At 49.4% G+C, this 27,784-nt stretch overlaps 1 protein-coding gene across 1 annotated transcript; it reads right to left on the bottom strand.

The window, feature by feature from the left end:
- Window positions 1-1,566: 1,566 nt before the first annotated feature.
- LOC100283302 (uncharacterized) lies at window positions 1,567-6,606 on the bottom strand. Its single transcript, NM_001367100.1, has 4 exons — window positions 6,225-6,606; window positions 5,076-5,255; window positions 2,200-2,364; window positions 1,567-1,838 (listed from the first exon to the last, which is right to left on the bottom strand). Exons 1-4 carry the CDS (start codon window positions 6,408-6,410, stop codon window positions 1,701-1,703), a joined length of 669 nt encoding a protein of 222 aa, NP_001354029.1. The 5' UTR covers window positions 6,411-6,606; the 3' UTR covers window positions 1,567-1,700.
- Between the last annotated feature and the right edge of the window lie 21,178 nt (window positions 6,607-27,784).

Below are 27,784 nucleotides of genomic sequence, written 5' to 3'. Positions count from 1 at the left end.
GGCCCCAGGCCGCGGACCGTCCGCGCCTGACCAGAGAGCGCCGCCGCCGGTTCTTCTTGAGTATTTGGCGCTCCGAAAAAGCGTCAACAAAGAGGTTATTCTTATTACGATGCGCAGACCATATTATTATATTCCATATATTTTTTTCTAGATTGTTTGAGGCATGTCAGGGCATATACAACTCTGAGACGATGATTTATCTTTCCAAATACAAGAGACAGTTAATAAACTCTATGATATAACCCTGAGACTTTAGACCATAAATATAGCTAAAAGATAATATATATGAAGAATCGTGTAGAGACAGACTCTTCACGAAGCGTGTCTCCCCTAAAGACCTCTCAAAGATCTTATATTAAATGGATGTACGTACATGCTCTCACATCTACATCATTCTTTGACGGATGGGAGGAAGCTTCAATAAAAAAAGTGTTTTGAAACAAGTGCCTCGTCAATAGATACCTTTTCACTTCTCGAAATAGAAACCTTTTCATAAATGATCTCACCAAAACTAGATATTAGTAATTGTATAGCCACGAAAGAAATTACCTTCAACATTGAGAGAAGTGGTTGCCTTATCAGCTAACGCTCTTTTACCATACTATATTACTATTAGCATATAGTTAGTGCTAACGCTACGCTTCTGTGGAGAGGAGAAAAGAGATCGACAATGGTGGCGGCACGAGGAGAGGCGTTGACAGCGACACCGAGGACGCGAGTGTGTGTGAGGGGTGAGTGATGATCTAAATAATATTTGTTTGTTTCAGCTTTCTTCTAGTGAACTTTTTTGATAATTTAGTTGTGGAAAAAATCTGGCTATGTGAAGAATTTAAGTGTCATGGTAATTACGTGTAGATGAAGATGAAGGGGTCCGTACGGTTTAGAATCTAGAAAGTGATGGATTTCTATTATCGTGACGACTCTACCGATTTTGTGTTCGAATTGATTTTGGACGGTTTTCACCAAATCGATTTTTTTACAAAAGTAAGCTGAAAAGCTGGACGTTTAGCAGACTGCAGCAACTTCTAGTGGTCAGAAGCTAAAAATAATTGAAACAAACAGGCTCATTGTTCATTGAATTTAAGTGAGTAAAAGAAAGGGGTTACCCAGTGATCTAAACTGTTAGTTTTGATGTTATGTTAAGTCTGGATGCAATTTATTTGGTGAATTTAGTGAGGATTATGTATTATGGATGATTTGGTTAGGTAGGTTTTGTAAAGTTAAATCAGTGTATTATATAGTGATATAAATTTATATATTTAGATGATCAGATCTACTTCGCTATGTATATATTTAAATGATCAGATCAATTAAAAAACTTACGTACTAGTTCTTCATTTCTATTTTTTCACTTAAACTTCGCAATTGAACAAATACAACAAAGTACAGTCTGTCAGAATGACAGTGAACGTGCGAAAAAAAACGGACTGACTGATAAAACGGCCCACAAGGGCGCTTAAATGCTCATGACGTCTTCACCTAAAATGATGTACAAGTACATGGTTCTTCTGTCCAAAAAACGTATAGTTATCACTATTATACACTTTTTTCCCTTTCAAGAATGCGTACGATAATCCATACATCTGATTCATGAATTGAGGGTACTTTAGTTCTCCTGAACTGATTACATTAAGGTCTATAGTGAAGAAAACAATGAGCAGGATGTAGACGTGGATGGGGAGGAGCTCCTTCTCATTAATCTAATGTGGGCTAGCTTCTGCAGGTTTCTCTTGAGGGCTCGTGCTATCCAGCAAGTCAACATCGCCAACTCCAACAGGTGGACCAATGCTGCAACGAGCCGTGTTGTGCATTGCAACGGCATCCTTCAGCTTCTGAAACTGCAAATGCAAATGCAAATGCAAATGCAAAATGGGATTGTTTGGATACAAAAATGTGCAGAAGTAATACAATCAGAATTATTTCCACCTCAGACATTTGAAATGGACAAGTGCAGTTCATATTCTAGCATAATCTCAGAAATTGAAGAAGAATTTGGGGAAGGATGCCATAAAAGAAAACTCAAACTAACAACAACAACAACAACAAAGCCTTTTTGTCCCAAGCAAGCAAAGAAAAAAAAACTACAGCTCACGATAATTCATGACAAAAGTAGGATTCACAAAAGGGATCAAATGTATAAAGGGGTCACTTATCTCATTCAGTATAATACAGAAACACGTGAGGCACTCACACTCATACCTTAGCTAAGGAACAGGAGAAAGCCTCCAGTAGCCCATCAGCTCCACGGTAAAAATGGAAGAAAGGAAGGACTTTGACATTCAGTCGTTTGCACATGGGTTTGTTTTCATCAAAATTCACTTTTAGAAACAATACATCAGGGGTCTCCAAAGCTGTCCGGCAGAGCTGGTATATTGAAACAACATCAGATTTACAACAGATTTCAGGAACTATATAAACTATAAACCCTACTCCAGGGCGATCAGATGGCAGTGTAAATAGATCTACAGTGTCAGAATAACAAGTAGGTAAAGGCAAATATTCAAGAGACTAAAACATCTCTATCATGGGTTTACTACACAAGTAGGGGGTGTAAATGGTATGGATATTATCCGTCCGTATTCGAATTTGATCCGTCTAAGAGGGGTGAGATCCGATCCGTATCCGAGTCCAGGTAGTCAGTATCTGATTTGTATCTGATCTTTATCCGTATTATCAAAGTTGGATATTTAAGATGTCGATATCCATTTAAATCTTATCCGACACAACTTGATAATATTCATATCCGATCCGAATTCAAAGCGAAAATATGAAAACAGATATGAAACGAGTAATATCCGTCCGTATTCGATCCGATTACACCCCTATACACAAGCAACTAAAACATCTCCAATATGGATTTACTCAAAGTGCACAATATGTAGCATGAGCAAACAGTTCAAGTGGCTAATAACTGTCTATCCCTTAGTGTGTGCTCTTCGTGAGGATGTGGTACTAGCTGCCAAGTCAGAAAGGGTTAATAGGAATAGAGTTGTGGAAACAAGACTTTGGAAACGAATGGTCTTAGACTTTGCGAGCCCAACGGATCAATGTTACAGGGACTAGGAGTGATATCAACGAAGATGTTAGTCATAAAATCAAATACAGGTGGATGAAATCGCTCCAAGCTTCTGGCATCCTCTGATGGTGTCATAGCCCACAGAAGCCAAAGAGTAAGGGTGTGTTTGTTTCCCTTCTAAATTATATAAGTTTGATTATGGTGGAAGGGTAGGAGGGTAAAATATCACTTTAGGACCACAAATAAGCTAGTATTGGGTAGCTTATTTCAGCTTATCTGTGATCCCAAAGTGATATTTTACTCTCCTACCCTTCCACCATAATCCAACTTATATAATTTAGGAGGGAAACAAACAGGGCCTAAGTTATTTAGGACAGCAATTGGAACTAGTGTTGTGCAGTGCAGAATGCTGGCCTACCAAATAGTGGATGTCTAGCTGCTATGTGTAGCGATGCACATTGCAACAGATTTGTGGTCATACTAGGATGGGTCAAGTTCGAAACAATAGTATAAGTGATAGGGTAGGGGTGGCACTGATTCATGGCATCTTCATGCCAATAATGTAAAAAGAGGCTGGGGTGGGCCAAACTTGATGTGGAATGAGGAAGTAAAGAGGGATCCAAGAAAATGAGACAAAAGATCTATCTTTGGGTGGAGGCATGTCGTCATCAGCAATCCATGTGCCCAAAGCAAGATCTAGCTTATAGTTCACCTTTTACTACTGTTTTTTTTTGCGGGTCACCTTTTACTACTGTTACTACAATTATCACTACTACCTCCTCATTTTCTTCATGCGACCCCCCGAGGTTTTTACTTATTACTGGGTTCCATCTCTAGCTTACCCCCAACTTTTTTAGGATAAAAAAAACTCGGCCCGGAGAGGGAAAGACCGCCCTCCCAGTATTACATTAAGAAGAGACCGAAACATTGTCAGTTGCTAGTAGAACTCCAAACTCCAAAGGCAGCTTAACCAATTCACAGTTGTAACTTATAAGCATAAACTTCCAGGCTGGAACTCTCAAGTACAGAGTAGTTCGATGGTAACAAGTTGATAGCCAGAGCATAGGTAACCAGTTGCAACATAAAACACAGTATGCCTAAGTTGGATGACCAATGAAAATGTGATGGAAGTAGGGATTGTAGCAAAGACAAAAGGTCTTAACTATTTTTGAGTTACACTGATTTCTTTCAGGAAGCTTGTCAGTTGTTTCCTTCTAAAACTTGAGAGAGCATTTAACTGTTCAGTTTTGTCAAAATATTAACAAACTTGAGTTTCACATGACCTAAATTCAAATATATATGCTCTTTCCATTCTGAAAAGGTTCCAAATATCTCCATGCGACCAAACAAAGTTCTGAGCTCTCATTCTACAAATTATTGGAAACCAGTTCCACTAGACCACTATTATACGCTGTAGTCCAAAAATCCAGAATTGAGGATCATATTAATCAGTATTAGCCTAATGTCAATCTTTAAAGTCGTCGCAATGGGAAATTCCAAGCACTAAGTCTCCCCAAAGAAACTTGTTACAAATTACATTGTTGCATGTGTTTCTAGATTCCATAGGATTACTATCCTATCCAATCTGCATTCTCCGTCTAGATCCCCCAGTACCATGCACTTGGACCCTCTCAAGTCATGAAACAACCCTGGCAATAACATTTGTGTGCATTTACTTTTTCCTTTTAAATAACTCTAATACAGATGAACTTATCTGGACTGAAACCTATCAAAACTAAACTTATGCATTGAAGGGTGTATAATTTGATAATAAGTCTTTCCTAATCTTAGCAAACAAAAAATAATGCTTTGACATGCCTTTAAATAGCTACAATGTTTCAAAAAATGCTATTCAATTTGTGCATCCTAAATGATATGTAGCAGGTAACTATGTAAAGTCATAATTAGCACATTAGGAATACAGAAGGTAACAATGTAGAGTTGTAAAGTTGTAATTAGCACATTAGAAATCAGAAGGTAACAATGTTGAGTTGTAAAGTTGTAATCAGACAGAACCAATCAAACATCCAGTAGTTATATTCACGATTAATGGCATTACCCTTGGAAAGAGAGCCCTGCATGAACCACACCAGGTTCCGTAGAACTCAACAATAACAAGCCTGTCTCCAGCATCTCTTAGTGCATCCAAGAACTCCACTGTGGAGTGGATGTCAATCATGTTTGGCCCAGCATTTTTCTCCCACCATTTCGGTTGCTCACCACGCTCTGCTGCACAAATCTGGAATAATCAACACAACAAAACCATAACAATCAAATGCCCTGCAGCGTAAACTAAGTAGCATAGGCCCGTATGACTGAACAGATCACACAAGCCTTTCGTTAAAACATGCACAAGTTCAACAAGCAAGAATGCAATTGAATATAACACACATCCTGGTGAACTACTTAGAAATGGAGAGTAAAAAATGTAGCACTGCTTAACACCAAAATGAAGTAACGAATCCAAATGAAACAAACAGCAAAGCATTGTGGGGGTGTTTGAATGCACAAGAGCTAATGGTTAGTTGGCTAAAAAAATTCTAGTAGAATTAGCTAGCTAACAAATAACTAGCTAATTATTGTTAATTTGCTAAAAGTAGCTAATAGTTGAACTATTATATAGGCGGTATGGATGTTTTTAGCTAATTTTAGCAGCTAGCTATTAGCTCCAATGCATTCAAACACCCGCTATGTAATTCGCGTAGCACAGTGCTTACAGTTATTCACTGGTATGCATTTCCTCTTCACATGGCACAACAATAGAAATAATAGTAGATTAAAAATTATATACATGGCACTCCCAAATCTAGAACGAGGAAAACGGAAACGAAGAGGTCTAATTCCACAGAGTAGTGGACTTACCTTAGGAACAACTGCTCAATGAGCAAAAGAACATCAAAGGCAGAGAAGAAACCACAAAATTCACCTAGGATTTTACTCGCTCATAAATGACATGGAATTGCAAGAGCTGCTTCGCAATAAAACCCCGTGTACCCTCTAATCCAGAGATTCAGCAACACCACAAACCTCGCAGTCCACCGAAAAATCGTAAAAGAAGCGCCCCCCCTCCACATCGTTCACACTGGAAGTCACAAACACGCGGTAGTGCGAAAACAACCGAGAAACCCTTCGGAGCGCCACATCACCGCGTTTGACAAACAACAAAGCCGGTTGCAAATGCTTCAGCCGACAAGCCGAGAACGCGCACCTTGTGCCGAGTGAACCGGCGAGGTCGGGGTTGCCGTTGCCCGGCAGCCAAGCGCGGCCGCCACGGCGAGCCGGGCGACGAGAGCACCCAACGACACGGCGGGGACGAAGAGGCTGATGAAGAGGCGCCGGATGTGACTGACAACGGCGCGAGGAAGCGGCACGGAAGGAGGAGAGCGTCGGCCATGGGTGGATTTCACCGCTCCCGGCGCCCGCTAGACCGCCGCCGCTCTAGGCGCCAGCGCAGGGGGCATCCGAGTGCGGCGAGGCGGAGCCCGGGAGCGCGGAGAAGCTACCGGTGAGGAATTGGCTTGGCCGCCTCTCCGCTCTGCTGCTACGTCGGGGACGGGGAGGGGTGGTGGAGATGGGGCTGGCTGACGGATGGCGTCGGGCGTCGCCGTGGATGGAGAGATTTGGGTAGCGGAAATGATGCTACACGAGAAAGTCCTGAAGACTGTCACTGGTGAATGGGCCAGTGGATTGGATGCTCAGAATTTGCTGATTTTGAACTAAAGAACGACTAATGCTGTCTCCGACAAATTACCAAAAGGTTCAACAAAAAAACTGTCATTTAACAAAAAATAATGTGCAAGTATGTATACAATATAAGCGTCATGTAATTAAATTACTAAAAACAAATGTGCAATTAGTAGAGTGTCAGGGCGGTACACTATCATGAGCTTATCCGGTAAATCTTGTAATAAGCATTGTTGTTGATAAGATCTGCCTGTTATCAAATAAATTATTGTCTTAAAGCTTCATGTTATTATATTGATTTTATACTGCTAGATATGTATTTCTCAAACGGTTGGTATAATTCATGACATGTAAGCTGCAACATGTACATGCGTCAACTCTAGAGATCGATACTTATGTGGCATCATTTCTTATATGCTTAGTCTTATTGTGTATTCTGGTGTTGGGACGAAGGCCAAACCATACCTCGATCATCCCCTCGGTTAAGCACACCGAAATCCAAGCTAACCTTGTTTATGAGCACAGGGTCCACACTCAACAAAAGATTCCGATCGTCATGTACGGTCGAAGCGGATTTCATCTTTGAAGAGGTCTCACGGTGTTGTCCCAGCAAAGGCTCGACATTAAGCCCACGAGCCCATGCAAAGACGCTTAATCCGGTCGCCAGCAACGACGAAGGCTCTAGGACATCGGAGGCATTAGGACCCTAACCCCCGGGTGAAGGCCCCAGGATGACGGACAGGAGTTAGTCCTGAAAGAATCACGATGCCTAAGATGAGGTGAATTGGACTTTTCTAAAATTCTTGCAAAAGATTAAACCCTAATCACAAGCCTAATTTCACCCAACAAACTAGCTAGATCAAATGAAGCTAAGTACTCTAGAACAACCCTAAGCAATCATGGCTTATACTAAGAATGTAAGTGCTCAAAAGTAAATTGCCCAAATTAAATGCCGAAAGTAAAGCAAAGGGTTTAGATGAATTCTCTGATTTTTTCCGAGGTGTCAAAAAAAATCGGCACTTTCCAATAGTCCTCGTTGGAGCATTACACAAGGGTATAGCTCTCGCTTAGTCCTCGCAAGGACTAAATGCTCACTACATGTTAATTCTTTACCTCTTCGGTGTGGTGAATCCCTCACAGTCGTGTACAACTCCAAGTCAGGTCACCAATAGTCCTCCAGGGTGATCACACGCTCCAATCACCACCAAGCTGTCTAGGTGATGTCGATCACCCAGAGTAATAAGATCTAGGCCTTCACTTGACTATGATGAGTCTAATGCGAGTGGTGTGTGCTTTAGGTGGCTCACTCTTGCACTAATGAGTTCCTAACTACGAGATTATGATTTTGATAATCACCTCACTATGCTAAGGGTCTTGTAAGCTCTCACAATGAATACTATGTGGTTGGGAAGGCAAGACACTTCAATGTGCCCATTGGAGGGGGTATAAATAGCCACCAACCAAAATATAGTTGTTACCGTTCCACTCAGTTAAGGGCACACCAGACCATGGTCCAGTGAGCACCGCACCCCCTTCTGACACCCGCCAACGTCTAGTTTGCCAGACCTAGCCATTACTGTTGAGTGGTCTGTGTGTACCGGACCAGGCTGATGTGCCAATAGGCTAGATGACGCGGACTACAAGCTCTCTAGATAAATGGCCCGATGTGCTACCGGACCATGGTTTGACACACACGTGCAACTGAGCAGAAAACAAGCTCTCTGGGAAACCGGTCCTGTGCGCACCAAACCCGTGTCAGTTGCCCATATGCCAGATGGGTCACTGAACACTCTCTGGGAACTAGGTCTGATGCACCTAGAGTGCATTTTCTAAGTTTTTCTTATTTTGCTTTCTCTCCAAATTTTTGTAGGCTCTCAAGAGTTATCTAGCACTAGTTTTGTGTATGAGTGAACCACCACACTACATTTAGACATGACTAAGTCAAGTTACTCATCCACAACCCCTTTTTATAGTATGGCTAAAAGAAAATAAAAGGCCCTATAACTAAACTAAGTGCCCAACAACTTTTTCGACACTTAGAACTAGTATATCACTTGATTGGTGATGTTTCCTTTCCTGGGGGCACTGGACTGTCCGGTGTTGCAATTTGACCGTTGGGTGCCGGGTGAAGAAGCGAAGTAGCCGTTGGATGGAGTCACCGGACTGTCCGGTGAAGAAGCCCGGACCATTCGGTGATTTTTAACAAAAAAATCCCAAGGCTGGGGACTTCAGTCGTACAACTGCCAGGCTATCTGGTTAGGCCTACAAACGGGGTGGGTGTAAGTGGGTATTTTAGGTGGGTTTAAGAAATGGTTTTGTTTTGGTGGGTTGTGATGGGTTTGAATTGTAATTGGGTTGGGTTGGGTGGGTTTATTTTGTATTGTGGGTCGAAATGGTTAATACCCATGGGTGTAGATGGGTTTGCATAGGCATGGGTTTCCATGGTCTTCACCCATCCGTAGACCGTAGGACTGTATTCGAGTCGACTCCCAACTTAGTCTCAAATCCCAACATACCCAACTCAACTCTAACTCTCTAAGTATTCACCCGTGCACCGACGGTCGCATCCTGCTTCCTGTCCCAGCGGCCGGCACTCCCCTCTCCCTAAGTATTCGCCTCGGCGGACGAAGCTCCTCTGACCCCTGCTGACACCCGACGCTAATTAGACACTTTCACACTTAGACGCCGACACCCATGTCCCCTGGCGCACGCTCTTGCATACGAAGCGAACACACTGTTGCCCCAGGGACCGTTCACACATGGTTCTTTTCTTTTCACTTCCAGGGAGATTTATGCGTCGTTCGGTGGGCTTCTGATGCTACCTAGATGTGCCCTTCCATTGTTGCTAGCTTCGAGCTTGATCAGAGACTCTTTCCACAGCTGCTAGTTTATGTTTCTTGCCAAAAAGATTATTGTTCATTAAGGATCTTTAACATATGTTTTTTGTTATTCTCTTGAGACCTAAATGTTCATCAACCAAACTTGTTTTTGTATCAGTGTATAATATTATTGTCACTGTTTTTGTATGTTGTGTACTATGTTTTTTATGTCATTGAAACTACCTATAAAATTGTCACTTTGTATCAGTGTATGTGTATGCAGTTGGCTTGATGTGAGACAATAAGCTGAACCCACGGGGTTTCCATGGATTTCCACCCAATTATGGGTTGGTTTAGGGTCAATAATATTATTGGATGTGTTGGGTTTAATTTCCTTATATTTTTGGATGGGTGTGGGATGGATATCAAAGTTATTAGATTTGGGTATGGGTGGAGATGGGTTGGATTTTTTGCCATTAGCAGGCCTATATCCGGTGCACACCAGACTGTCTGATGATGGCACCGGATCGTCCGATGCTTCCCAGTTCAACACAAGTTTGGCTCTTTTGAGCCAATCTCATCCAACTTTTTTTAGCTCTTCTTGGTAGCTTCCCTATGACTTAGACAAACATAGTTAGCACTTAATCCAATTGGCTAAGTGTAGGAAACATACCTTTTCTCCTCGGTTTCACCAGGATTTGCAATATGTATGAAACAAAGTCCAAAAAACATTTTCTTTGCAAAACCGAGTTAGTAGCCAAAACGAAGTGCTAGAAACATAGAGTAGGGTGTGTGCAACTTATCCAAACATATGAACCTCATGTTTATGTTGGTTTGCTCAAAGTTACACTTATGGCCCTTCAATTTAGCTCATATGGATATTTTGCATTCAACTTGCTTTTGCCAGACCCTGTGCTCATGCTCATATCAAAGTGGTTAGTCCAATGTAGGGTGTTGAGTGTTTAATCACCAAAACAACTAAAAAATGGCCCAAGGGCATATTTCCCTTTCACACCTGTAGCGACGTACTCCGCTTCAACGGTTGATAAGGCAACACCATTTTGCTTTTTTGAACTCCATGAAGCTAGTGGTCTCCCGAGCAAATGGCATTCGCCAGATGTACTTTTCCGGTCAATTTTGCACCCGTCGAAATCCGAAACAGAATAGCCAATTAAATGAAAAGTAATCCTAATGTTTGGGGTGTGCTTTAGGTACCTAAGGATTCTTTTACCAGCGCTAAGATGAGCTTCCTTAGGATTAGCTTGAAAGCAATCAAACATACACACTAAACATAATGTCGAGCCTATGGTAGGATATAACAAGATACCATGGAACGATAGATAGTTTGATCAACTGGGTTGCCTCCCTCATCTAGGTCGAGATGTCTGTTAGTAGGCATTGGGGTCTTGATTGCCTTGCAATCTTCCATGTTAAATCTTTTCAACAAGTCTTTGGTGTAATTCTCTTAATTGAGAGATGAAGTTCCCGTCTTTTATTTGCTTGACTTGAAAGCCAAGGAAGAATGTAAGCTCGCCAATCATCGACATATCGAACTCCTTTGACATTAATTTATCAAATTTCTTGCAACGATAGTCATTTGTCGAACCAAATATTATATCATCAACGTAAACTTGTCAAATGAAAATGTCACTATGATACTTCTTGGTGGATAGTGTGGTATCCATCGCCTTGATCTTGAAGCCCATGTCAATGAGGAAGTCTTGAAGACGCTCATACCAAGCCCTTAGAGCTTGCTTTAGTCCATATATCACCTTGGACAATCTGTAAACATGGATTAGGATATCTATGGTCTTCAAACCAGGGGGTTGATCAACATACACATATTCATTAATGAAGCCATTTAAAATGCATTTTTACATCCATTTGATATAGTTTCATATTGTGGTTGGATGCATAAGCAAAAAGGATAAGGATGTCTTCCAAGCGTGCAACCGGTGCAAAGGTCTCTCCAAAATCAAATCCTTCAACTTGAGAGAAGTCATTTGCAATCAACCTTGTCTTCTTTCGCACAATCACACCCTTGATCATCTTGTTTGTTTTTAAACACCCATTTTGTTCCAATTACTCTTGCATCTTGTGGAGGTTCTTCAAGGGTCCAAACTTGATTTCAGGTGAAGTTGTTTAGTTCTTCATGCATGGTGTTGGCGCCTTTTTGGTCACCAAACACTATAATGAACCGCCTAACGGTACTTGGCACCTTTAGATGATATAGGGTCAAATAAAGTGGTTATCTTGAATGTGGGGCAACACCTCTGTGATGGTCACCACCTATTTGGGACCAAACAACAACGAACCCTAGGGCCTTCTCGTGATGAGCAATACCTTGGGTTCGGCTCCGCGAGGTGAACAGTGGCGGTGGTCTGCGATGGGTCATCGGGTTGCCTGGCAGTGCTCGTTGTGGGGGCGCGGACGGTCTACGGCTCTGGGCCGGATGGTCCACAACCTGGCGGTAGAAGCGGTGCCTTCCCTGCGCGCAGTCTGGACGGTCCGAGCTCTGAGCCGAATGGTGCGCGATGGCGCAGGGTCGTCTTCTTCTCCTCGTAGGACCTAGATCTCGTCCCCTGGGGGAGAGACCTTAGGGTGCTCTGGGTCAGTAGGTCACCCGGGGCATCTCTAGACGACATAGAGTCGACAAGAAATTAGGAGATCAATTCGAGGAAGATATCTTGATTGAAGTAGATGAAATAGATCTTGCCCCTTAGGAGGGGTAAAGATCATAGGGTCGTCCTAGGGTCGGTAGGCCACCCTAGGACGGATCTAGACTTCGTAGAGACGAATAGGGGTGGAGGTGTATATGTGGAAGGCTACAACTAAAGCTATGATACATCTATTCCTAGGGCAGGAAAAGTAAATAAAGTAGATAGGTTCGATTGGAATGTGTTCGGGGGTTCTCAATCGGACGTACCCCTTTATATTTATAGGGGAGGAGGTCTGGACCTGCTCCTAGGAGATAGCCAACAACTCCCACGTTATTAGATGGATAACCATGCACGAGATAAGGATAATCACCTGAGTTAATCTGATCACGGGGTCGCGGATCGTCCGAGCCCTGGGGCTGGACCGTCCGCCACTTTTGGTGCTTAACACATGCCCCCTGCCTTTTGGTGGAGCTTGGCAAACCAAAAGCACTAGTGAAAACTTCAGAAACAATTGACCTCATGAGTTATTTTGTTCCCGAAGTAAGGACTCAGCTCGATGCAAGTCATCGGCTCTTGCGATCAGATAATATAAATATTTGATAGAACTTTAATGCAGAGATGCTGTTTTGGATTGCCTCCTCATCAGCCATGTCTACCTGATCAACCTGCCAATAGGCAAAAACTTGTGGTGCCCCCAGGCCAAATAAGCAAACGGATTGGGCCAATAATACGGATTCATCGCCGTACCACACATATGAGTAGGACAACACATCGGCGATGGATAGAACGGGAAGCACCACGCTATCCCTGGAGGAGGATGACTAGGCGATCTTGGTTGTGCTACCTTTTAGGCCATTTTAGTCGGCTTTTGCTTTCACACAGATCGCCTTTTTGACTTCGTTGGTTTTATTGGCCGGTTGTGTGGAACGACTTTCTTCATATATTTGGCAAGCAACTGATCAAAAGTAGGGCCGACTCTACTGAGTCGTCCAGACGTCTTAGAAGTGTTTTGCTTCCTAACACTTGTTTTGGAACGTTGTGGTCCAATGGTCTGAGGTTGCTGCTTCTGACTGTATGCGGATCGTCCGGCCATCATAGCCGGACTGTCCATGCCTGTCTCGGACTGTCCGACCTTAGTACTCGGACCGGCCGGTGTACGCAGGACAGGTGACCATGGTCAGGTGTCTGATCCTGCTTGCCCCCCGGCGCCTCCGGTCTTTCTTTTGTTTGGAGTCTTCCGAGTAACCACTCTGCGTGACATATTTGGTGTGCAGGGATCACCAATGACGATATTTTTATCTTTGCTTTTATCGGCCATACAAGGTCGAACTATGAATTTGTTGCTCGTCGGCTCTAATGTGGTGGCAGGGATAGGTGGCCTCTCAATCCTCACCTCATTTTGAAACCACAACCGGCCTTCATTTATAAACGATTGTATTTGCCGATGAAAGACAGCACAATCATTGGTGTTATGAAGAAAAGAGCCATGTCATTTATAATATACACGTCCTTTTAATTCCTCAACCGAAGGAATTATATGTGACAATTTAATATTACCATGTTTAAGTAACTCATCAAATATTTTATCACACTTAGTAATATTAAATGTGAATAACTTTCTTCTTTTGTGCCGCATGCAGGGGAGAGTGAGCAGCAGATTTGGCCTTAGCAGGCCAAACAAGCTCAACGACCTGTATTTTTTCTGGCTTTGCAGGGGCCGAAAGGCATTCGGCCTCATGCGCGGGTGATGGCATGCTGCGACTATGGTGCGCTGCAGGTGTGGTGGAGCATGAAGATTGTGTCTGACACGCGGTGTCTTGGTCTGCGTATGCACACCCGGGCAGTGTGATCTTGGTGATCGGACGTTCCACAGAGGGACTGGACGGTCTAGTATTGTATCCGGACCATCCGGTCGTGCAGGGCTTTACCTGCGAGACTTGTGACAGGCTCGGTGCGACTCCGGATTGTCCGGCGTAAGGTGTCGGACGGTCCGTGATCGTGCGCGGACTGTCCGACCGTACCCAGAGCCGATCTATCATGCACTGAGAAGCCCCATTTGTCGCCAATGTTTTTGACGCAATTATTTTAGTGCCCAATTTATGTGACAAAAAATCAGGTGTATGAGTATTTTCCAATACATGTGTCATGTTCTCTATATCCTCCATTATAATTTTAATCCAATTATCAAAAGAAATTTTAACAGATTGAATATTGGCTAATGGCGTGGTGTTACTTACAATGGGGAGTTGATGCAACAAGGCTCACAGTGAATCGTACTTTACTTCCCTCTTCTTGATGACCTTTTGGTGGTGATCTACCTTGAAGTGCGAGAGGTACCACTTTTCCGCCACCTTGCTTATCTGAGGCTGTTGTCGTTGGAATTCCTCGTCCAGCCTTTCCATGTGATCTTCTAATTTCTCATCCTCATCGATCGGCGAGTTAGTCAGCCTTGTGTTAATGTCTAGGACAACGTTGTTGTGATCTTTGGGATTGGCCATTGCGACCGATCAGATAGGTCTGATTTAATAGATCTGATCTAATGGATCGGATTTGATAGATCTGATTTTTCGTCCCCAGCGGAGTAGCCAAAATGTGTGTTGGCGCATTTTTGGTCACCAAACACTATAATGAACCGCCTGGCGGTACTTGGCACCTTTAGATGATGTAGGGTCAAATAAAGTGGTTATCCTGAATGTGGGACAAACCTCTGTGACGGTCACCACCTATTTGGGACCAAACAACAACGAACCATAAGGCCTTCTCGTGATGAGCAATACCTTGGGTTCGGCTCCGTGAGGCGAACAGTGGTGGCGGTTTGCGACGGGTCACCGGGTCGCCTAACAGTGCTCGCTACGGGGGCGCGGACGGTCCATGGCTCTGAGCCAGACGGTCCGCAACCTGGCGGCAGAAGCGACGCCTTCCCTGCGCGTAGTCCGGACGGTCCGAGCTCTAGGCCAGATGGTCCACGATGGCGCAGGGTCATCTTCTTCTCCTCGTAGGACCTAGATCTCGTCCCCTAGGGGAGAGACCATAGGGTGCTCCGGGTCAGCAGGTCACCCGGGGCATCTCTAGACGATGTAGAGTCGCCTAGTAATTAAGAGATCAATTTGAGGAACAGATCTTGATTGAAGTAGACGAAATAGATCTTGCTCCTCATGAGGGGTAAAGGTCATAGGGTCGTCCTGGGGTCGGCAGGAAACCCCAGGACGGATCTAGATGACGTAAAGACGAATAGTGGTGGAGGTGGATATACGGAAAGCAACAACTAAAGCTATGCTACATCTACTCCTAAAGCAGGAAAAGTAAATAAAGTAGATAGGTTCGATTGGAATGTGTTTGTGGGTTCTCAATCGGCCGTACCCCTTTATATTTATAGGGGAGGAGGTCTGGACCTGTACCTAGGAAATAGCCAACAACTCCCACGTGATTAGATGGATAACCATGCACGAGATAAGGATAATCACCTGAGTTGACCTGATCACGGGGCCGCGGACCGTCCGGGCCCTAGGGCCGAACCGTCCGCCACTTTTGGTGCTCAACACATGGCAATCACCCAATCTGAATCCTTTAGTGCCTCTTCTATACAAGTAGGCTCAACACAAGAAACAAAATTGTCGGCGTTTCGGACCCGCGAGGTCCGTCAACTAACCAGTGAATTTGTTGCTGCGTGCCCCTGCCCAGATGGGTTGATGCAAGATGGAACACAAGAGGGAAATGAGGCTTATGTTATCTTGCACTGGGGTGCTCGTAGTAGGGGTTGCAAGCATCGCGAGAGAGCGAGGGCGAGAGCGAGAGAGAGAGAGAGAGAGAGAGTCCCTGCGTGCATCCATCTCTGCCTGTCTCGTCTGCCCCGCCACCCTCTATGTCGACGTGCCCCATCGTCAACGTGTGTCCACGTGAACGTGTCTGTGTGCCAACGTGAATCTCCACCTCTATGTGTCCACGTGCCCCCTTAGGAAGGCCCTGGACATCCCCTTTTATAGATACAAGGAGATGCCCAGCTGTACAATGGGGGTGTAGCTATGTGCTAACGTGGCTGGCGGAGAAGCACCTTGAGCCCTGTACACAAGCTAACGTGGCCGTCGGAGAAGTGCCTTGAGCCCTGTAGAAGCATAGCTGGCGGTGCGGCATGGATCCTGCTGACGTTTGCTTGCTTCCGTAGGGGGTTTGAGAGCAACCGACGTCATGGGCGCACGCGGGGAACCATCATTACCTGTTGCCGGAGTAACCTTAGATGGGACACCGGTCTTGTTCCTTCATAGCCTGAGGCAGCTAGCTAGGAGTAGGGTAATGATGCATCCCCTGTAGCGTAGTCGGTCCAAGGCTGAGGTCAGGCGAGGCGGAGACTTCTCCTGAGGCCGAGGCCGAGGTCGGGCGAGGATGTGACTCCTCCCGAGGCCGAGGCTGAGGCCGAGGCCTGGGGTCGGGCGAGGCGGAGACCTTCTCCCGAGGTCGAGGCTGAGGTCGAGGCCTGAGGTCGGGCGAGGCGGAGCTCCCTGTTGCGCCCGAGGCCGAACTCGTGGGAGATCGTGACTCAGTTTTACCCTAGTGGTTGGCACAGTAGCTGGAGCGGGGCGAACAGTGTTGTTTTCCTGTCAGAACGGTCAGTGGAGGGGCAAAGTGACTGCGGTCACTTCGACCTTGCCGACTGAGGCACGCGTGTCAGGATAAGGTGTCAGGCGATCCCCGCATTAAATGCGCATGCGATACGGTCGGTTGGTAGGGCGATCCGGCCGAGGTCGCTGCATGACAAAGTCTGCCCAAGCTGGGCTTCAGGCGAGCCGAGGGTGCGCTCACTGCCTGAGGAGGCCCTCGGGCGAGGCGTGAATCCGCCCGGGACTACTGTTCCCGCCCGAGGCCGAGGCTGGGCTCGGATGAGGTTGCGTCCCTTGGTAGACGAGGCCCTGACTTGAACCGCACTTTATCAGTTGTTTATGGTTTGTTCTGAAGATGTTTTCCGGCCGCGTTTAGGAGTATTGGGGGTACCCCTAATTACGGTACCCGACAGTAGCCCCCGAGCCTCAAAGGGAGTGCGGGCACTCGCTTGGAGGTTCTGCCGGATTTTTGCAAGGGGGCCGACCCTTCTCGGTCGTGTTTGGTTCCGATGGGTGCGCGCGAGCGCACCCGTCGGGTGTAGCCCCCGAGGCCTCGGAGGAGTGGTTTGACTCCTCTGAGGTCTTAATTCTTTTTGTGATGCCTCGGTCGGCCTTGTTGTTCCCTCATGCGGTCTGGCCGTAGTCCGGGTGCACGATCAGGCTCCGAGTTTTCACGCTGGTTTGTTGACGTGGTCAACGGTTCGGCCGTAGCCTGGTGCGAGAGCAGCCCCCGAGCCTCTGCACGGAGCGAGAGGACGATCAAGGACCGTCTCGACTTTTATTGTACGCCCCTTCGACGAGCAAGGAGGAAGGTGGGGAAAGCACCATGTTACCCTCGGAGGGCACCAAACGCGGTGTTTCTAGTGAGTTGCTAACGGGTGATCCGAGTGGACGCCCGAGCCCCGTTCGATAAGGGTCGGCTAGTGGCCCAGAGGCGCGCTCCAAAAGTACCTGCAGGTGATTTGCCGGACCCGGACCCATTCGATAGGGTCTGAGGGCTCGATGCCCCCCTTTGGTGGGATTCCATTACAAATTGTTCCCGCTGGTCTCGTAAATGTTCTAGGGTACCTCGGGAGCGTAGCCCGAGCCTCGGCCATGTAACGGACGTACCCAGGGTCATCCCTGACTCTGCGTGCTCTGGGGTGGCTGTCGAACCCTTTCGAGGGGCCAGCCTTCGAACCCCTGATCAGTAATGGGCTCGGAGCCCAAGTGCTCTGGGGCGGTTGCCGAACCCCGGAGGGCGCAACCTTCGAACCCCTGATCAGTAGGAGGGCTCAAGGCCCATTTCCTTCGCTAGGAAGGATCCTTTTCGGAATATCCCCTTTCTCGGTCCCTGTGGCAAGAGAGAGAGAGAGGAAAAGGAAAAGGATATGAATTTAAATAATGTGGCGCACCTTTTTTGACGCGGCCATCACGACGGAGGTGAAACGGCGCCCGCTTCTCCTGCCGGAGGTGTCGCTTGCCCTGCCAAGGAGTTAATGCGACGGGACGGGCGATTCGCGGGGTGTTTGTTGCGCGTGCGCGAGCCGTTTGAGGAACGGAACACGGGCGCGTCGTCTTTACTCTGCGGGAGAGGGCTCCTCTGCCGTTTCGGGAGAGGATGCGAGCCTGTAGGTGATTGGACTGCTGCTTCCGTCCGTCTGTTGCTGCAATTACTGCCGGCCCGCCTCTGGTCATATCAACCGTCGTGCCTATCCCCACGGCTGACTGACCCGTGATCTTTGCACTCAATTGGCACTGTTGGGTCACGCACAGGGCTGCCTCGAGTCGCGGCACTGGTTTTGCAGTCGAGGAGACACGGCATTGGCGCGAGTGGCGGTGCGGTTTCCTTGCACGTAGTCGTCGGCGCGCCGGTTACATGACATGTGGGCCCGGGCCTCCATGCTGGACCGCTGGATGCGACGAAGCCAAAAGGGTGCACAACTGTGGTGCGGTTGCGTGCTTCCTGCATGGCGATCCGCCCTTTCGACCGCTGGTTTCGGCGAGGATGGGGGAATGCTTATAACCGCAGGGCGGTTACATGCTTCGCGTGCGGCAGTTCGCCTTCTTTGCGTTTCGGGTCAGCTCGCATGACGTGTGGGACCCAACCCCCGTGTCGTAGGGTGGGAACCCTGGAGCACGTCGGTGGAGACTTTGTCCGTGTCGCTTGGGGGTGCGAGTGAGGAGATCTGCCTTTAAAAAGGGATCGATCCACCGGGCAGTAGCCATGCCTTCGCACTCCTCGCATTCATCGTGCCCTTCCACCTTCCGAGCCCCCAGATGGGGCGGACCTGCGTTGCCTTCTTTTTGCTGTTGTTTGAGGAGCGCGACCCCGTGGGGGTTGGCGCTCTTCAGCCATTGCTCGGCTTCAAGGATTTTCATCATGCAGCCTGGCTGCAGTCCCTCACCAATGGTCATCCGTAGGGATGATCACCAGCCTTGTGGTGGGGAGAAGCAAGCCGGGCTGCGGCCTCTGCCCCGCCCTCAGCTTCAAGGATGTTCATCATCCGAGCTGGGGAGGAGGGCGCGCCGAATCGGGTCCTGCCTCCCGCGTGGGCCGGTGACCCGCTTCTTCCTCCAGCATTCGTGGGAGAAATGCATCCTCCAGCCCTGCGGAGGGGACGTCCTCCAGCCATGCGGGGGAAGGCGAATTGCTGCTGCCTGGTCAGGGTGTAGCTGTCCGTCCTCCACCCGGGCGACGGTCGTGCCATGCGCAGGTGACTGCTGTCGCCGGTGCTGAAGTGGTGGTGGCCGCCGCTGGTGAGGCTTCCCACCGCAGCGGTGGTTGCTTCTGCCGACGAGACCGTCAGTGCCGCCTACGCTCCGGTCCTCCGGCTCTTTGGCTTTAATGGCTGGTTCTCGTCCCCTGTGAGGGGACGTGAACGAGGGCCTTTCAGCAGTAGCATTTGCCCTGAGGCCATCGCTACTGTTGTCTAGCCGCCCGAGACGGAGGTCGCTGTCGCACTGCTGGTGCAGTGTCCGTCGGCGAGCCACCTGGAGTTTGTTATCTCGCAGGCCTTCTGGTGTAGAGGTTGTTCATTCCGGCGGGAATGGACCCGGGGTCTCATTTGTAATGGTACCCTCTTGAGAGCGAGATGTAATAGCTTTAAGTACTAAGACATCTGCTGTAGGTCGGGACAACCGCCGAGGGCGTTGTCGACGTCTAAGTCTAGGTACCATTGTTACTCCAAGTACGTGTGTTTGTTCTTTGTGGCTGCTGAGGCCTGGACATTTGGGTATAAAGTCGTGTTTCTTTCCTCTTGTTTCAAGCATTAGGACTTGTTCGTCAGTAGCAGAATCACTTATCCGAGCGTCAGCTACCTTTCGTGGAAGGTGACGAGTGAGGTATCCGTATCCCAGAGGCGTAGGAGTCCCTCGACTCGGTCGACCTTACCGTTCAAGGTCTCTCTCGCTCGTCATTAGGATTCCGCTATCGACGCAGTCGAAAGGCACGAAAGTCGTTTTGGCGGGAAACTTTTCCGAGGAAAGATTTCAGTGCAGAGGGGGCTTCCTCCTTTCTAGACCCGAGGCGATCGCTCGGCCGGGACCCTTGCGGTGGGTCTGGCCATGGTCATCGGGTCTGCCCAGTCCACCGAATTCGAGGCCTCACAGCAGCGTGACCGGGCCGAAGGTATGTTTTGCCCGCTCTGTGACTTTGTTTATGTCTCCATTCTTCTTCTTGCGTCTGAAGAATTTTGTCCTGCTGTCTGCAGGGTTCGAGACGGCTCTTGACGAGTCCGTCAAGAACTGCAAGGCGCTTGCCGAGGCGGCTGAGCAGAAGGAGGCCGACCGTGTGGCCATGTCCGAGGCTATCTCGGCCTTTTTCCAGGCCTTCGGCCTCGACGGCGTCTCCCCGGGTAGCTCCCCCCAGAGTCATCTGCGGGTCTTGGGCGGCCATGTGCGCAACAGACTCCGCGGGGCGCTGCACCACGGCGTTAGGCGGGCCTTCGCCGTGCTCGCTTCCCACTACGACGTGGATCTAGAGCGGGTTAGCGAGGGGTACTGCTTACCCGACGAAGAGGAGGCTGCCTTAGCTGAGGTCCAGAGGCTTGACGCGGCTGTCGAGGGCCCGAGTGCGGCGCTGGCTTCCTCCTTTTAGGTGGAGATCCTTCCGCTCGTGTTGCCGTCCGAGGCCGGGCCAGATTCTGCCGAGGGTGGAAATGACGCCGAGCGTGCTGCTTCTCCCCCTGCCGATGTCTGAGCCTGCAGGAACAGTTTCTAAGTATGCGTATGTTTTTTGCGGCCGCTGAGGCCTAAACATTTTAATGTCCGATTATAAAGCTGCGTTTTCTTTCCTCTCGTTTCGAGCGTTAAGACTTGTTCGGTAGCAGAATCCCTTGTCCGAGCGTGAGCTACTTTTCGCGGAAGGTGATGAGTGAGGTATCTGTATCTCGGAGGCATAGGAGTCCCTCGGCTCGGTCGGCCTTGCCGCTTACGTGTTCTCTCGTCGTTTTTAGGATTCCGTTATCGATATAGTCGAAAAGCATGAAAGTCGTTTTCGTAGAAGAGTTTTCGAGCGTTAGGACTTGTTCGATAGCAGAATCGCTTATCCGAGCGTGAGCTACTTTTCGCGGAAGGTGATGAGTGAGGTATCCGTATCCCGGAGGCGTAGGAGTCCCCCGGCTCGGTCGACCTTGCCGTTCAAGGTCTCTCTCGCTCGTCTTTAGGATTCTGTTATCGATGCAGTCGAAAAGCACGAAAGACGTTCTAGTAAAAGACTTTTCCGAGGAAAATTTTGACCCAGAGGGGGTTTCCCCCTTCTAGCCCCCGAGGGAGGGTCGGGCTTTGCCGAGGCAAGGCTGATCCTTCCTTGACGGTTAGACTTTATTTATGCATGTAAAGAAAAGCGAGATACATGAACGACTTGAAACATTTTTAAGGGTAAAAGCGACGTAGTTGTTGGATGTTCCAAGCGTTGTTGTAGACCTCGCCTTGATCGTTGGCCAGCTTGTATGTCCCGGGCTTCAAAATCTTGGCGATGATGAAAGGCCCTTCCCATGGAGGAGTAAGCTTGAGGCGCCCTCGGGTGTCTTGTTGCAGCCGAAGTACCAAGTCTCCCACTTAGAAGCCTCGGGGCTGAACCCTTCGGGCGTGGTAGCGTCACAGAGACTGCTGATACCGCGCCGAGTGTAGTAAGGCCACGTCCTGAGCCTCTTCCAGCTGGTCCAACGAATCTTCTCGGCTGGTCTGGTTACTTTGGTCGTCGTAAGCCTTTGTCCTCGGGGAACCGTATTCCAAGTCCGTGGGTAAGATGGCCTCGGCCCCATAGACTAGGAAGAACGGCGAGAAACCCGTGGCCCGGCTCGGCGTCGTCCTCAGACTCCAAACCACCGAGGGTAGTTCTTTTATCCACCGCCGAACTTGTTGAGGTCGTTGTAGATCCTTGGCTTTAGTCCCTGCAAAATCATATCGTTGGCGCTCTCCACCTGCCCATTTGTCATTGGGTGAGCCACGGCGGCCCAGTTCACACGGATGTGGTGGCCTTCGCAGAAGTCCAGGAACTTCTTCCCAGTGAACTGCATGCCATTGTCAGTGATGATGGAGTTTGGGACCCCAAAGCGATGGATGATATTTGTGAAGAACGCCACCGCCTGCTCGGACCCGATGCTGGTTAAGGGTCGGACCTCGATCCACTTGGAGAATTTGTCGATGGCGGCCAGCAGGTGCTTGAAGCCCCCGGGTGCCTTCTGCAAGGGACCGACGAGGTCCATACCCCATACGGCAAACGACCAAGTGATGGGTATTGTTTGCAGGGTCTGACCGGGCAGGTGTGTCTGTCTCGCATAGAATTGACACCCTCGGCAGGAGCGTACAATCCTAGTGGCGTCGGCCATCGCGGTCGGCCAATAGAAACCTTGTTGGAAAGCGTTTCCCACGAGGGTCTGATGTGCTGCATGGTGACCGCAAGCCCCCGAGTGTATTTCTTGTAACAGTTCTTGTCTCTTGGCGACGGATATGCATCGTTGGAGAATGCTTGAGGGGCTGCGGTGGTATAACTCTTTTTCGTCACCCAGCAAAACGAACGACTTGGCGCGCCGAGCCAGTCGCCGAGCTTCGGCCTTGTCGAGGGGCAGCTCTCCTCGGAGGAGATATTGCAGGTACGGGGTCTGCCAGTTTTGGTTTGGCGCAACCCCATTCCGCTCTCCCTCGATGCGCAAGGCGTCACCCTCGGCGGCCGAGGGTACCTCGGGCTGGGCCGAGATCTTGTCGGGTTCGGGCGCGTCGTCGAGTTTGACGGATGGTTGATATATGTCCCTGGAGAAGACATTAGGGGCAACCGTCGTCCGCCCCGAGGCTATTTTTGCCAGCTTATCCGCGGTCTCGTTGTACCGTCGAGCAACATGGTTGAGTTCCAGCCCGTGGAACTTATCTTCCAAGCGCCGAACTTCGTCGCAATAGGCCTCCATTTTTCGATCACGACAGTGGGAGTTTTTCATGACTTGGTCAATGACAAGCTGCGAGTCGCCCCGAGCGTCGAGGCGCCAAACCCCTAGCTCGACGTCGATGCACAACCCATTAACCAAAGCCTCGTACTCGGCCATGTTGTTCGACGCTGGAAAATGGAGGCGCAACACGTAGCGCACATGTTTCCCGAGGGGTGAGATGAAGAGAAAGCCAGCACTTGCTCCTGTTTTCATCAGCGACCCATCGAAGTACATGGTCCATAGTTCGGCCTGGATTGGAGCTGTCGGCAATTGGGTGTCGACCCATTCAGCCAGGAAGTCTGCCAAGACTTGAGATTTTATGGCCTTTCGAGGGGCAAATGAAATTGTCTCGCCCATGAGCTCCACTGCCCATTTTGCTATCCTACCCGAGGCCTCTCGGCAATGGATGATCTTTCCCAGGGGGAAGGATGACACCACGGTCACCGGATGAGACTCGAAGTAGTGTCACAACTTTCGTCGTGTCAGAATTACTGCGTACAGTAGCTTCTGGATTTGCGGGTAGCGGATCTTGGTCTCGGATAGCACCTCACTGATGAAGTAGACCGACCTCTGGACGAGCAGTGCATGCCCCTCTTCTCGTCTCTCGACTACGATCGCGGCGCTGACCACCTGAGTGGTTGCGGCTACGTAAATCAAGAGGGCTTCTCCCGCAGCGGGGGGCACCAAGATGGGCACATTAGTAAGGAGTGCCTTTAAGTTTCCGAGGGCTTCTTCGGCCTCGGGGGTCCAAGTGAAGCGCTCGGCCTTCCTTAAGAGGCGGTACAAGGGTAATCCTTTCTCGCCAAGGCGCAAGATGAAGCGGCTCAGAGCTGCAAGGTGAAAGGGAATTAGGCCTACACCTAGTTCCTAAATAATTTTGGTGGTTGAATTGCCCAACACAAATAATTGGACTAACTAGTTTGCTCTAGTGTACAAGTTATACAGGTGCCAAAGGTTCACACTTAGCCAATAAAAAGACCAAGTATTGGGTTCAACAAAAGAGCAAAGGGGCAACCGAAGGCACCTCTGGTCTGGCGCACCGGACTGTCCGGTGTGCCACCGGACAGTGTCCGGTGCACCAGAGGACTCCAACTCAAACTCGTCACCTTCGGGAAATTCCAGAGGCGACTCCGCTATAATTCACCGGACTGTCCGGTGTACACCGGACAGTGTCCGGTGCTCCAAGGAAGAGCGCCCTCCGGAACTCGCCAGCGTCGGGAATTCGCTTCGGCTGCTCCGCTATAATTCACCGGACATGTCCGGTGTACACCGGACTGTCCGGTGTAACTGCGGGGCAACGGCTACTTCTGGCGCCAACGGCTACCTGCGGCGCATTAAATGTGCGCCAGCGCGCGCAGAGGTCAGACACGCCCATGCTGGCGCACCGGACACTCTACAGTACATGTCCGGTGCGCCACCGGACATCCAGGCAGGCCCAGAAGTCAGAGCTCCAACGGTCGGAACCCAACAGTTTTGGTGACGTGGCTGGGGCACCGGACTGTCCGGTGTGCACCGGACTGTCCGGTGCGCCATACGACAGCCAGCCTGCACCAAACGACTAGTTTGGTGGTTGGGGCTATAAATACCCCAACCACCCCACATTCAAGTCATCCAAGTTTTCCCACTTCCAACCACTTACAAGAGCTCTAGCATTCAATTCTAGACACACCAAAGTGATCAAATCCTCTCCCAAATTCCACACAAAGCTTTAGTGACTAGTGAGAGAGATTTGCTTGTGTTCTTTTGAGCTCTTGCGCTTGGATTGCTTTCTTCTTTCTTTGATTCTTCATTGCGATCAAACTCACTTGTAATTGAGGCAAGAGACACCAATCTTGTGGTGGTCCTTGTAGGAACTTTGTGTTCCAAGTGATTGAGAAGAGAAAGCTCACTTGGTCCGGGGGACCGTTTGAGAGAGGGTAAGGGTTGAAAGAGACCCGGCCTTTGTGGCCTCCTCAACGGGGAGTAGGTTTGCGAGAACCGAACCTCGGTAAAACAAATCCACGTGTCTCACTCTTTATTCGCTTGCGATTTGTTTTGCACCCTCTCTTACGGACTCTATTATATTTCTAACGCTAACCCGGCTTGTAGTTGTGACTATTTTGAGAATTTCAGTTTCACCCTATTCACCCCCCTCTAGGCGACTTTCACAAGGCATCCCATGACCCTTTGTACTCCTTTTAAATCCTTGATGGGTCCCATGTTGGTGATGGCCGCAATTTTCTCCGGGTTGGCCTCGATGCCTCGCTCGGAGATGATGAACCCTAGGAGCATGCCTCGGGGGACTACGAAGACACACTTCTCGGGATTGAGTTTTACGCCTTTTGCACACAGACACTCGAAAGTCACTTCGAGGTTGGAGAGGAGATCGGAGGCTTTTCTTGTCTTGACAACGATGTCATCGACGTAAGCCTCGACCGTTCTACCGATGTGCTCTCCGAACACATGGTTCATGCACCTTTGGTAGGTTGCTCCTGCATTCCTCAAGCCAAATGGCATAGTAGTATAACAATACATGCCGAAAGGTGTGATAAAAGAAGTCGCGAGCTGGTCGGACTCTTTCATCTTGATTTGGTGATAACCTGAATAGGCGTCGAGGAATGACGGGGTTTCGCACCCAGCAGTGGAGTCCACAATTTGGTCGATGCGAGGCAGAGGGTAGGGAACCTTTGGACATGCTTTGTTTAAACCAGTGTAGTCTACGCACATCCTCCATTTCCCACCCTTTTTCTTTACAAGCACAGGATTAGCTAGCCATTCTGGATGGAATACCTCTTTGATGAACCCTGCAACCATCAGCTTGTGGACCTCCTCGCCTATGGCCCTGCGCTTTTCTTCATCAAAACGGCGCAGGTGCTGCTTCACGGGTCGGGCACCGGCTCGGATGTCCAGCAAGTGCTCGACGACATCCCTCGGTATGCCTGGCATGTCCGAGGGACTCCACACAAAGATTTCAGAATTTGCGCGGAGAAATTCGACGAGCACTGCTTCCTATTTGGGGTCGAGCTCGGAGCCGACCCTAACCTTCTTGCCGGCGTCGTTGCTGGGGTCGAGGGCGACGAACTTGACTGCCTCGGCCGGTTCGAAGTTGCCGACGTGGTGCTTCGTATCAGGCGCCTCCTTGGAGAGGCAATCCAGGTCGGCGATGAGGGCCTCAGACTCGGCGATGGCCTCAGCGTACTCCACGCATTCCACGTCGCACTCGTAAGCGTGGCGGTACGTGGATCCGACGGTGATGGTCCCGTTGGGGCCTGACATCTTGAGCTTGAGGTACATGTAGTTGGGGACGACCATGAACTTAGCGTAGCATGGTCTTCCCAGCACCGCGTGGTAGGTCCCTCGGAACCCGACCACCTTGAAAGTGAGGGTTTCCTTTCGGAAGTTGGAGGGAGTTCCGAAGCAGACGGGCAAGTCAAGTTGCCCAAGGGGCAGGACACGCTTACCGGGTACGATCCCATGAAAAGGCGCTGCACCGGCCCAGATCGTGGACAGATCGATCCCCAAGAGCCCTAGGGTCTCGGCGTAGATGATGTTGAGGCTGCTACCTCCATCCATGACGACCTTGGTGAGCCTAGTGTTGCCGATGACGGGATCAACGACAAGCAGGTACCTTCCCGGGCTCGGCACGCAGTCGGGGTGGTCGCCTTGGTCGAAGGTGATGGGCTTGTCGGACCAGTCTAGGTAGACCGGCGCCGCTACCTTCACCGAGCAGACCTCTCGGCGCTCCTGCTTGCGGTGCTGAGCCGAGGCGTTCGCCACCTGCCCACCGTAGATCATGAAGCAGTTGTGGACCTCTAGGAACTCCTCATCCTTGTCGCCCCCCTTCTTATTGTCGCCTTGGTCCTTGCCACCTTCTGCCGAGGGTCCAACCTTGATGAAGTAACGCCGGAGCATGCCGCACTCCTCAAGGGTGTGCTTGATGGGACCCCTGTGATAGGGGCACGACTCCTTGAGCATCTTGTCAAACGTGTTGACTCCTCTAGGAGGCTTCCGAGGATTCATGTGCTCGGCCGCAGCGACGAGATCCGTGTCAACGGCGTCGCGTTTCGCTTGCGTCTTCTTCTTGGCCTTCTTCTTCGAGCCACGCTGGACGGACGCCTCGGGGGCGTCTTCCTTCAGTCTTCCCTGAGGCTGCTTGTCCTTCCGGAAGATGGCTTCGACCGCCTCCTGACCAGAGGCAAACTTGGTGGTGATGTCCATCAATTCGCTCGCCTTGGTGGGAGTCTTGCGCCCTAGTTTGCTCACTAGGTCCCGGCACGTGGTGCCGGCGAGGAATGCCCCGATGACGTCCGAGTCGGTGATGTTGGGTAGCTTGGTGCGCTGCTTGGAAAACCGCCGGATGTACTCTCACAGGGATTCCCCTGGTTGCTGGCGACAGCTTCGGAGATCCCATGAGTTCCCAGGGCGCACGTACGTACCTTGGAAGTTTCCTACGAAGGCCTTGACCAGGTCGTCCTCCCAGTCAGAGATCTGCGCAGGAGGCAGATGTTCCAGCCATGCCCGGGTAGCATCGGAGAGGAAGAGGGGGAGGTTGCGGATGATGAGGTTGTTGTCATCCGTCCCTCCCAACTGGCATGCCAGCCGGTAATCCGCAAGCCACAACTCCGGC

Source organism: Zea mays, chromosome 6 (genome assembly GCF_902167145.1).
Source record: "Zea mays cultivar B73 chromosome 6, Zm-B73-REFERENCE-NAM-5.0, whole genome shotgun sequence".
In the NCBI taxonomy this organism is placed as follows: Eukaryota; Viridiplantae; Streptophyta; class Magnoliopsida; order Poales; family Poaceae; genus Zea; species Zea mays.
This window is presented reverse-complemented; position numbering and strand designations above follow the sequence as displayed.